Source organism: Schistocerca nitens, chromosome 1 (genome assembly GCF_023898315.1).
Source record: "Schistocerca nitens isolate TAMUIC-IGC-003100 chromosome 1, iqSchNite1.1, whole genome shotgun sequence".
NCBI lineage: Eukaryota > Metazoa > Arthropoda > Insecta > Orthoptera > Acrididae > Schistocerca > Schistocerca nitens.
The window spans coordinates 1,049,457,957-1,049,471,074 of NC_064614.1; the positions used below are offsets into that span (position 1 = coordinate 1,049,457,957).

Below are 13,118 nucleotides of genomic sequence, written 5' to 3' on the forward strand. Positions count from 1 at the left end.
GCCTCACTGTAGTTTCGTAGTTTATTAGGCAGACAGGATTTAAATGAGTTAGCAGCAAACACGAAAGAATACATGGCAAAATGTTTATATTCGTATTATTCTTATGGTGAAGAGAATACTGCATGCAATTAAAAATTCATAAAAGTTCCTATAAGGAACCATCTCTTTTCACAGGTGGGAAAAAATTCAGAATGTAGAGTTGGCCATATTGACAAACATCCCAAACAGTCTTGCCAGTCGGATTTTCGTAGTACATTGAAATGCTGCTACATTTGAAGATAGACAATACGGGATTTGTATTTACTTCGTTGGATAATGTATGAAAATGCAGTGGTCGAAACTCGTGGCGGATAAAAAAGCTCGTCTACCACCTTTTTTTTTATTTTATTTTATTTACTGACGCAGAGGGTTTGGCACCAGTATTTATCTTTGTGCCTCCAAAGCATGCCTGTGTAGCGCTATATATATTCGACGGCAGAAGTTATTTGTGGTGGCACCTACCAACATTTTTCAGAACTTCCGCTTACTTTGAACTTGATTCTAAGCCGCAGGCAGTTTTTTGGATTACAAAAACCGGGAAAAAAGTGCAGCTTAGATTCGAGTAAATACGGTAGCCTTCATCAGTAAAAGAGAGAGACACACAAGCAAGCATGCTCCTCACACACACAACCACCAGCTCCAGCCAGCTGGGGTTGTGGTCACGTGTGCTAGAGGTGTGCTTGCTTGTATGTGTGAATGATGTGTGCCTCTCTTTTACTGATGAAAGCTGTGGCTGAAAGCTTTATGTAAGTGTCTTTTAATTGTGCCTATCTGTAATTTGACATGTCATCTTTATGGTAAGTAGCAATCTGTCTTTTTCTACATTGTGAATACATGCCTTATATACCTTAATACATGTCCTATCATCTTGTACCTTCTTCTTGTCAGTGTATTCCATAATGCCTTTCCTCTCCAATTCTACAAAGTAAACATTGCAAAAAATATGAATTTACAAACTTGACATAACAAATAAAGGATCAGTGGATATGTTGAAATATTTCCAATCTCTATACCAAATTCAGCAGTTGTTCATAAAAATTATGAAAAGCTATCTCTGATTGACGCCAAGAGAAGTCTAAATGCACATTCAGAGTTCGGTGATCTTCATCACTTGTCAGATCACCTACAATGTTTTGCAATACTGTTATTACGTCCAGCAGTGTTTTGTTACAAGTCAAATTTTATCATGCTGATTAGTTCTAGTTCTGGTCAAATACAGGAGGTTAAGATTACAGTAGAGTGACATTCAGTTATAAATTCATGACCATGTGTACTATTAAATTTAAAAAAGTCTTTATCATTTTCTACAATACTGCAGCTTCTGTTGTAACACATGTTTGTGAATTTAATTCCTTTCCTTAAGAAAAGGGACATAATTTCAAACTTGTTATTGTGAAAAATAAAAATTAAAACAGAATACCTGCTTCGTTGTAGCATTTTATTTTAGTTGCTTTTTTTGTGAACAGGCCTACAGAGAACAACTAGAGAAGAAAAGGTTAATGGGTAGGTTCAGATTAAAACCATCTGGCCCAAGACCAAAGGAAATACAGAGTGAAGATGAAGGACCTAGAGTTAGCATCATCATTAAAGGTAAAAGTTGATGTGTATTACATTTGTCTCAGTAGTATAGTTTAAATTTTTCAATTTAATTACAGTAATCTGTGTTTCAGGAGACGTTGATGGGTCAGTTGAAGCCATCCTTGATGTTCTGGAAACATATCACTCAAATTCACAATGCAAACTTGATTTAGTACACTATGGTGTAGGTGGTGTCACAGAGACTGACATAGAACTGGCTGAAGTTTTTGGTGGTGAGTTGTGATAAATATCACTAACCTACTTATTGGTAGGACAATGTACACTGAGGTGACAAAAGTCATTGGATACCTCCTAATACCATATCGGACCTCCTTTTGGCCAGCATAGTGCAGTAACATGACGTAATATGGACTCAGCAAGACGTTGGAAGTCCCTGCAGAAATATTGACTCATGTGCCTCAACAGACACCCATAACTGCAAAAGTGTTGCTGGTGCAGAATTTTTTGCACGAATTGACATCTCGATTATGTCCCATAAATGTTTGATGGGATTCGTATTGGGCTATCTGGATTGCCAAATTATTCGCTCAAACTGCCCTGAATGTTTTTCAAACAAATTGCGAACAATTGTGGCCCAGAGACATGTTTAGGAATATGAAATCCATGAGTAGCTGCAGATGGTCTCCAAGTAGCCAAACATAACCTTTCTGGTCAATGATCCATTCCATGTAAACACAGCCCATACCATTATGGAGCCACCTCCAGATTGCACAGTGCCTTGTTGACAACTTGGGTCCATGGCTTCATGGGGTCTGTGCCACACTCGAACCATACCATCAGCTTTTAATACCTAAAAACAGGACTCATCTGTACAGGCCACAGTTTTCCAGTCATATAGGGTACAACCGATATGATCACGAGCCCAGAAGAGGCACTGTAGGTGATGTCGTGCACACCTCTCCGTCATGAGGTGAAGGCCAGCAACTACTTTATTGTCCATGGTAAGAGGGAATACCTGAAATATTGTGTTCCTGGCACACACTTGACACCATTGGTCTCTGAAAAATTTAATTCTCTAATGATTTTTGAAATGGAATGTCCTGCGTATGATGCTTCAGTTGCCATTCTGCTTTTAAAGTCTGTTAATTCCCTTTGTGCGACCATAATCACATAGGAACTTTTTCACATGAATCACATGAGTACAGTTGACAGCTCCACCAATGCACTGTCATTTTTTGCCTTGTGTATGTACGAGGTTTGTCCGAAAATACGTATAAAAGTTGAATAATGTCTTTATGTTACAAGCTGCAGTCACTGCCAGGTGGGACTAATGCTGTAATCAATCCCATCAACACTCAGTTCGAGTCAGAGCACTCTGCGTGAAGGTGGGAGTGTGTGGCAGCTTGTTGACAGTTACCCTTTTTCACCTGCCGTTGGCATGGAGCTCTCTCTGATTGAGGAACAGTGCGTCAACATCAAGTTTCTTGCAAAGCTAGGCAAGAATGGCCGTGAGATTTTTGAGTGTTTGAAACAGGTTTACAGAGACAATTCTCTGAAGGAACCAACCGTGAACAAGTGGTTAAAAAGGTTCCGGGATGGCCGAGAAGTGAATGATGACCCTCGCCCAGGATGCCCGTCGACATCGAGTTCCGGTGCGAAAGTTGAACGAATTCGTGCTTGTGTTCTTAAAGACCGTAGATTGACAGTCAGAATGATTGCTGATGAGCTGTCAATCCCCATAACAATCGTTCACGAAATCCTGACACAAAAACTTGAAATGAAGAAATTGTTTGCGAAAATTGTACTGAAGCTCTTGACGCCAGAACAGAAAGCAAAGAGGGTTGAGTGCTGTGAGGATTGGTTGGAAGCAGAGGAACAAGGGGACTTTCTCAACCGAGTCATCACTGGAGACGAGTCCTGGTTTTACGAATTCGATGTGGAGCTCAAATCTCAAAGCAAGGAATGGAAACTAGCAGGAGAAACGAGAACAAAAAAGTCGCGAAAATCAAAGTCCAATGTGAAGACAATGTTGATTGTTTTCTTTGATTCTAGGGGCATTGTTCACAAGGAATTTGTACCTCCCGGCCAGAGAGTGAACGGAAATTTTTACGTTGAAGTTCTGACATGTCTCAAAGCTTGTGTGGCCCGAGTTCGACCGGAGTTGGCAAAAGGGGGCAGGTGAATCCTTCATCATGACAATGCGCCCGCTCACACGTCGCTCATTGTGCGCGAGTTTTTGGCCCGAAGCTCAACCACCATGACAGACCACCCACCTTATTCACCCGATTTAGCCCCGTGTGACTTCTTCATGTTCCCGAAATGCAAAATGGTGCTTCGGGGGCGGCACTTGGGAGATGTGGAAGCCATCAAGGCGGAAACGACACGGCAACTGAACATCATCACAACTGAAGACTTTCAGCAATGTTATCAACAATGGAAACGGCGTTGGCAGAAGTGTATCGCATCTCAGGAGGAGTACTTTGAAGGAGACCATATTGTAATACCTGAATAATTGTAAAATAAAGTTATTATTAAACTTTTATACGTATTTTCCGGACAAACCTCATATGCGTCACTACCACCATCTGTGGTTCATGGTTGTAATAGCAACTCTGAAATGATCTGAACAGCAGGTAGCACACCAGTAATTGGACACACCGAGGAGACCTGAGAGATCACAACTCTTAATGTCCCTTTAAAATTCATTATATTTATTCAACTAACTTGGTCTAATCACAAACAAAAATCTTATTTTTTGTGTAATGATTGGGCACAAAACTGGCATTAACATTATATTCACCATGTTGTAAGTCGTCATCATTTTCTTGTGCCCGTGTCCCACTTCAACACGGGATCGGCCTCGTTACTATTGATTTGGCATTGTTAGTGTCAGAGGGTGGCTGGATGCCCTTCCTGTCATCACCCTGTACCCCCTGGGATGGAATTAGTGTACCCCAGCTGTCTGTGTCTAGTCTAATCCATTTAATAGTGCGAACCTGTTCAGATGTCTGCAAGTCGTGTAACTGAGCTGGGACGTTGGGACCAGCCCAGTATTCACCTAGCGGGATGTGGAAAACCGCCTAAAAACCACATCGAGGCTGGCTGACACACCGGCCCTCATCAGTAATCCGCCGGGCTGATTCGATCCGGGGCCGGCACGCCTACCCGAGTCCAGGAAGCAGCGCATTAGCGCTCTCGGCTAACCTGGCGGGTACCATATTGTATGTCATAAATAACTTAAATCAGTACAAGCATTTGTAATGTGAATGTTCATTTGTTAAATCTGTGTTTTTGGACCTTGCAAGTATTCTTAAAAAATACTTTTATGAAATGCATTATTCAAAATGACATTTTTTTTTCTTGTTGCTCAGTCCACATGTAACTTTTATCTGTATGAAATTGACAGTTCTTCATTGTGGCCAGCAAAATGTCATATCAAATAAATTTGATGTGGTTCTATTTGCAGATCGAACTCTTCTAAAAAGGAAAATACATATAGCCCCCAGTTTGTCAAAGCAGCTGATTTGAAATAGACACCACTCATCTGTATATAATTATACATTCCTCAATACTTTACCAAATTGTGTGTGCACAGTCATGTAGAAATTGCCGACACAGAGCGTTAATGACTAACATAAGCCTAAATTTATTATATTAGCTAGAAAATAACAGTAATGAAGTGTAATTCCCACAGTTTTATGAAGTTTTTGCTTAATATAATACTCACAGTGAAGATACTCCTGCTGAATTTTGCTATACACCGTGACTGCAGTGCTCCAAGTGGACATCTGAGTATGATATCAAATGAGTGTGAATAGTATCATTTATATTGATTTGTAACGTAGTTACTACAACAGGGAGCATAAATAGTGCCATTAAAAATTGGCACTAACTAAAAATGACACAACATTTGTCTTTAAAGTTCTCTAAGGATGCTGTTATGTATGAAAGAAGGTATTACAAGACAGTTTATTTATGATTCTTTTGTAAGCTACAGAAACTGGCTGAAGAATATCATTTCCTTTAAGACACAAAGAAATGGTTCACAAAGAGAAGCCTCACCTTCTGCAGAAAGATGATGTATATCTATTCAACATTTTGGAGTTTTCTTAACTGCATTTACAGTTAAATCAGTGAATGAAGAATGTAGGAAACTTGTATGGAATGCAGTACCTGAGTTATTTAATGAACCAAATAAGCCACCACAACTGTAGACGAATGGAAAACCATACAGACATTATGATCAAATGTCAAAAGTAATAAAACTATTTCCCAGAGCAGAAGAGACTAATCCCACAGTTGTCACTACATTTGAGCCATAAACACAGAAAGAAAAATAATTACAGTTTCAAACAAATATTCATGCATTAGAAAGTTGACTGAAGTGTAAATCATGAGACACTGTACAAAATTATTAGGTATCAAGGAAAGTGCCTGTCATAATAATAAAACACAACAGAAATACATGATTCTCATAAATGAAATATGGTTTTATATTTTCTTGGCTTTCGGCAGAGTAAGCTGCTATTATACATATATTCGAAAGTTTTTCTTGAGGAAAAGTTGTAGCTTAAGCCACTGAGTCATTGAGATTCAGCTGTTTTCACATTATGTCATAGACATTCATGTCTCTTGATAATTTACTAAAGCTTGGAACAAGTAGAAGAATAATTACAAAAACATTAATTTTACAGGTGGCTTTCTTGCCTCTAGGGGTGCTAGTGTTGTTCCAACTGTGAGATGATGATAACTATTCAGCCTTGAGTATCATGTTTGTGTATGTTAGACTGTGGTTTTTGTCACTTGCTGGACTTCTCTTGATTATTTATTTAACACAAAAAATACATACACCTATTTACAATAAGTGTATTAGTGGGATCATTATGTGAATATGCTTGATACATTTGTTTTGGAAACCATGTAATATTTTTACTTCATGTAAGTAAGCAGTCCTTTCTATGAAATTTTGTTTTGACAACCATATAATATTTTTACTTCATGTAAGTAGTCCTTTCTATGAAATTGTAGATATTTTTACTAGATGTTAAAACTTAAAATCAACCAAATTTTGGAAAGTATTTGTGAAATTTCATATTACTTGTTTTAAAAGCTGCAGATTGAAGATAAATGATTGTCTTGTCATTTTAATTCACATTTAGTATGAACACAAATAACTGTATTTCTAATAAATTACAGCAATTATATATGGCTTTAATGTGAGTACATTAAAGAAGGCACAAGAAATGGCTAACAGCAAGAAGATCTCAATCCGTCACCATAATGTCATATATAAACTTATTGATGATTTAAAGAAAGAAATTAGTACAAAACTACCAGAAAAAGAGGTTGAACAAACACTAGGTAAGCATAATAAAATTACTAAGAGAGTCTTAACATAATTTAGGTTGTTGCTGGCTTCCAGAAATATGTTCACCTAGAGTTTATATGATGGTACAGCAATGAAATTTATTACCCATTTTCAGGTTTGTGTTAAGTTACAATCACAATGTGTGTTCTAGGTGAAGCAAATGTCCTTCAGGAATTTATCATTAACGAGGGCCGGAAAAAGATCCCAGTAGCAGGATGCAGATGCACAAAAGGAATTTTGAAGAAGAATGCATTATATAGGCTTGTCCGAGGAGAAGAAATTTTATATGCAGGTGAGAGCAAGAAATGTGCATTGAACACATACGTTTCCTATGTCCTACATGATAATCGGGAGTTGGTACAATGTTAGGATACTAGACTTGTTTGTAAGGAAGTGCTGTTTAGGTTTCTCATGATTTACCTAAATCGCTTAAGGTTAATACTTGGACAGTTCTTATTAAGATTAACAATTTAACATCATACAATAGTGAGGCACATCTATACATAATGAGAAGGCTAATTAATGATTCCAGAATACAATGTTTTAAGAATAAGTGCAAAAGAGGTGGAATTGGTTAATGTATAAATGGAAAATATGCTAATGTGAAATTCAGAAATTCACTGTATATCATTATAAATTTGTGTCCAGATTTGAAACTACCTTTCCAAAAAAAAAAAAAAAAAAAAAAAGGACTAAGAGCCATAAAATCATTGGATAACTAGAAGTATTAAAACATCTTGTAAAAGTGAAGAAAATTTTATATAGTTTTTTAGAAACAATAAAGGACTTCCTGTACTGTAAGACTTACTGCAATTATGAAGAAAAGTTATTAAAATGTCCTGAAGTTTGCACATCATGACAAAAACTAATGAAACTGGCAATGTAATTAAAACCATTTGAAATATTTTTCTAAATATAGCTGATTAACTAAAATAAAATAATTAAGTTAATGCAATGCACGTCACTAAAATTAATATTATTAGAAAGTTCTCAAAAACGAAAGCTTATAGAATGTAGATGGAATTTTGAACAGAATTTTGAGAAGTTGTTCTGTATTAAGAAATCATATTTTAAATTATGTATGCCATGCATGCACCACAAGTACAGGGAATTTTTTCACAGATTATGCCATTGTAAATCTCTTTTTAGAATAGGTGACAAGAAAAATGAAAGTAATTATCATTGATCCTTTTTTTGACATCTTTCTCTAAATTACTCAAGAAAGTAATGTACTCAAAGGTATTATCACACTTAAATAGATGCAATTTACATAGTAAAGCATAGATTGGGTTCCAGAAGGAATGCTTAATTGAGAATGCCATTTACGCATTCAGTCACCAGCTATCACGAGACATAAATAACAAAATATCACAAGGTGATATTGTTTGTGACCTATCTAACATATGTGCATAGATTATAACACTCATTTAGAGAACCTTAAGTTCTATGGAGTTAATAGTGTTCCTATCGACTGGATAGAATGATATTTAACAAAAATAATACTAAAAATGGTGGTGAGTGGTTTCTGAAGTGGAAAAAAGTTAGTCACTGGGAAGAAATTGTGAATGGAGTCTATCAGGGTTCAATTTTTGTTCTTGTTTTGTACTTTAAATAAGTGAATAACCTTTCACTTGCCACCCATGTAGTAGAATCTTCCTTATTTTTTGGAAAATAGAGTTTAGTCAGTTCAGTATAAGAAATGTAACACCACCAACAATTAGCAAACATTTGTTAGAGCTAAGTATTATTTACAGAGAGGTCCAGAAAAGTGTAGACACTCTTTGATAGTCACTGTTAAGAGAACGTAAAAACACACCATTACAATTCTTGCAAGGGGGGAATGTTACTTCATATGTTTCAAGTGACTCCCATTAACAGCCAAATGGAATTGATGCCACTGAACTGTTCACCGAACTATGGCTGTCAGTGTTGCCGGCGTGATAGCAGTGCAGGACACCTCATTCAGTATAGCTGGGTTCTGTTGATAAACTCCCTTTTCAAGGTCCCCCACAGGTTGAAATAGAGAAGTGCAAGGTCTGGAGACGGTAGTGCGTACACGAGAGCTCCTCTTCAATGTATCCATCGTCCAGGTAGTTTTCACTCGAGTAGGCTCTGACACCTCTGTGGTAGTGAGGTGTAGCGCCATCTTATTATAGGTAAAAGTCTTTAATTTTTGAATACGTCATGGATGGCAGGTAAAATCGATGATTGCAGCATATGAAGATACACCTCACCAGTTACAGTACCTTCAAAGAAGAATGTGCCAATCAAACATCACGATGACAAATGACACCACACATTAACACCCGGTAGCTTAACATATTTGTCCATGTGAATGTGAGGATTTTCAGGAGCCCAGTATACACAGTTGTGGTGGTTTACAGTACCGTTCAGTTTGAATTGCACCTCATCAGACCATATAAACATCCCTGCAAACCATTCATCCTCATGAAGCATGCCTTCAGACTACTAGCGGTACTCCATCATTCGATTTGGGTCATCCTCATTCGTATGCGCAGTGATATTGGAAATACACTTTCCACTTTGCAGTCTTCGTCATACACTTTGTTGGCTTAGCCCACTTTTGCTTGTAGCCTGCTTCTCAGATTTATGAGGTGTCCTTGTAAAATGTTGCAACACAGCAGCACTGGAAGCTTGACCTGTTGATGTTTTTCAGCAGCCAGATCTTTCCGTATGCACATCCTGAACAGTAATGTCAGCTTCAAATTTATCCCTAATATGATAAATTGTTGTAAATGTTGGTCACTCTTTTCCGTATACACTACACCATTGCTGTTGTACCTCTGTCATGTTTTCGTACTTCCAGTACCACTTCAGTATGGCCTTGGCAAATGACAATCTTACTTCATTCATTGTTGCACTGTTGTCTGCAGGAAAACGTGTGCCGAGATCTCTTGAGAAAACAATGGACTTCCGTACTGCACCAAATTGCCACAATAAGTCATTTTGTTCCAAAGATATTAACTTTCAAAGAGTGTCTACATTTTCCTGGACCCCTCTGAAGTATGCTCAGATGTTTTTGGTGGGCATGTTAATGAAAATTTGAGATGGAAGAAACATGTAATTGAGCTTCTCCAATATCTGTAGCTCAACAATTTTTACCCTTCGAAAAATTACTATCTTTGGAAACAAACAAATCAATAGCTTAATAAATATTGCATATTTTCAAACAGTAAAGTTTTGTGCAAAAAAAAAAAAACAACGCAATGAGAATAGTGTTTGGTATTCATCCACAGTCAACAAGCCACAATACCCAGTGTTAATGAGTAGCATCAGTTTGTTTCCTGTTAAAAGCAACTTTAGTTTTAAAGTGGAATTTGACATGCCCATTTGATAGTGTGGTCCCAAATTAATCTGGTGTTATATTTGGTTCGTCATGATGAATTGGTAGGGACAGTAAAACAGGAATAATCTCATGGTCTAGAAGCTAGCATTGCTGCATCTGGATCACACAGTCCTGGGTTTGATTCCCAGCCGGGTTGTGGATTTTCTCTGACCGGGGACTGGATGTTTGTGTTGTCCTCATCATTTCCTCATCATCATCATCATCATCATCATTCGTGACAGTGCCTAGATTAGACTGTGTGAAAAAATTGGACTGTGTCAAAATTGGGACTTCCTATGCGCGCTGATGACCGTGCAGTTGAGTCCCCCACAAACCACACATTGTCAGTAAAACAGGAAAAATAACTGGTTCACCAGCAGTGACTGAGTAACACTGCGACATGGTAGTAGCAGACACCATGGGAGAGGGCGTCACACAAATCACTTCTTGTGTACTGTTTTTTTTTCAGATTTATTATCCATATAAGTACATATTGATACACCAGATATCATACTACATTAATTTGAGGTTGCCATATCGAGTGGAAATCAAAAACTGCACTTAAAAAATAATTTTCTTTGCAATGGCAAATATACTAATGCTTTCTGATGACACTGGGTGGAATGTCATGCAACATGTGATTAGCAGTATTTGTTTGGACTGACTCTGTCTACAAACTGAAAAAATGAAATGACAAATATTTTCTGAAACACCAGAGAAAATGCTCCATAAACAGTTTCATCATGATATATAAACTCAAGTTTATACATTTCTGAACATCACAAAATGGTATAAAACATGTCAATGAAGTAAACTTCATGTTACCACATGTAAACGACATTCAGTAACTAAGGAAAATTCATCTCAATAAAAAAAATACAACTTCTCAGACACTAACAGGCATACATCTGGAGTACACAGGGAACAAACATAGTGGGACATGAAGATCATGCCACTGATAATCCCTTACAACGAAGATTAAGCAGCTGGTATAGTTGGCTGATATGTATGTCTCAAGATATCACTGGAAAGTAATAGGCCCCATTGCAGTGGCTTCTGACTGGGCTGTGATTGATGGATTGCTGAAAGCCAGTGCATGAATTGGCCCAGAAATCTAGTGGAGTGAACTGACATCACATTGTATAGCTGGGCTGTGGAGGAATTTATGCTGATCCAGTTCCACATACATGACATGGCGAGGAAAATAGGTCCCTGGTATGGAGGACCTCTGGTGCCGCTTGTCCTGCTGTCTGTCGGCCTTGTGACTGACACAGTCCGGGAAGGCGATGCCTTGTACATATCCAAACCCATGATGCTTCGTTGTTTTGAGGGCTTGTCAATCCCTTTAGGGGTACAGCAAGTACATGGCAATATGTACCCTGTAAATTGACTTGTTCCACATCAGTTCAATAGAAATTATGCAGATGGTGTAGGAAACATTTAACTAAATATGAAAAAGACACAATTGATGTTTTTCCATCTTTGATCATTGTCAGCTTGTGCTTGCTTTCATTGCTTTAATTTCTTCCTGCATATCACTCGTCTTCAGACAAACTCTTATTAATGTGTTTTACTAACAGTTTCCTTCTGAAAAGTGAGTTTTATAGACAGGATAATAGTTAACCCAACATAAGTTAGTGTTAAAAAATGCAACAACATTACTTGTCGAAACAAATGAAAAATTGATCATTGTTCTTCTGTGGTTTGTTGCAGGTTCACTAGAATCTATGAGACATGTAAAAAATGAGGTAGATAGTATCAAAAAAGATGTAGAATGTGGACTACGTCTTTCTGATCCAAGTATTCGCTTTCAGCCAGGTGATAATTTAGTGTGTTATGAAGTTATCAAGGAGCCTCAAGAAACAGATTGGGACCCTGGATTTTGATTATTCTAATTTATATGCTACACTGTGTATAATTTCTTGTAGATAAAAAAATTTGTCGTTACTCAGATTTATTTATTTCTGGCTGACATGTATACCTGCTGATACATTTTAATATTCTGTTAATCGATACTAACTAAATAATTTTGTGTATTGAATCCCATTTGAGTGCAGCATTATTGTCTATCAAAATCCAAATAATTTAGGTGGTTTTATATTAAGCTCTAACATTGTTCCTTGTTTGTTTTTCCTGTATTTGATACATCGAGTGAATCTTTGAGTCATTCTTCCACCAACAAATGAAGAGTAGCAGCGCTAGCTTGTATTTAAGGCTTTATTAATGTTGAGAAGTGTAGCATATGAAGGAAAATTGAAAAGTAGCTCAATAGAAAAAGCATGACAACTAAAGAAATTACTATCAGTGTGACACTGTGCTGTCTAACATCGTCAGCAGTCGCACAAAAATATTTTCTTCAGGTTGTACTGTCAAATAGAATACACAGGTCTAATAACAGTGCACAATCCCTCACCAAAACTCATTCTCACATTAAGTGCAAGGTGTTATCTCTACGTATGAGTGAGAGTTGTTGACTAAAACATTGAATGGTAAAATAATCAGTCAATTGAAGACAAAGATCACCCACTTGCTGCATGTTCTGCAGATTGTCATCCCCAAACAGAAGGAAGTTCAGAGGTAAAATTCCATCCTCACCACAGTCACTACATGTGGATGTGTTGTCTGTAAGTTGTGTCACTGATTTAGTTCACCAGAGGTGTTTAGGCTGGATACTAACCAGGTTGGCCAGGCGTAATAAGCCTTCATACATTTTTCTGCCACTACTGACAAGAAGTGATGGATGAACAACTACCCAATGACTGGCATCTAATTTTGGAGCAGCATTGGGACAACATGGTATTACTGAAGCTTCTGTTGACAACTGAA

At 37.5% G+C, this 13,118-nt stretch overlaps 1 protein-coding gene across 1 annotated transcript in view; it reads left to right on the forward strand.

Moving 5' to 3' along the window:
• Window positions 1-12,239, forward strand: part of LOC126197262 (translation initiation factor IF-2, mitochondrial) — a 103,339-nt gene extending 91,100 nt beyond the window's left edge. The window contains exons 11-15 of the mRNA XM_049934628.1: window positions 1,506-1,629; window positions 1,710-1,850; window positions 6,775-6,939; window positions 7,098-7,238; window positions 12,006-12,239. Coding sequence (XP_049790585.1) covers window positions 1,506-1,629; window positions 1,710-1,850; window positions 6,775-6,939; window positions 7,098-7,238; window positions 12,006-12,178 — 744 coding nt within the window. The 3' untranslated portion in view covers window positions 12,179-12,239. The remainder of the gene's footprint in view (window positions 1-1,505; window positions 1,630-1,709; window positions 1,851-6,774; window positions 6,940-7,097; window positions 7,239-12,005) is intronic.
• Window positions 12,240-13,118: the final 879 nt, after the last annotated feature.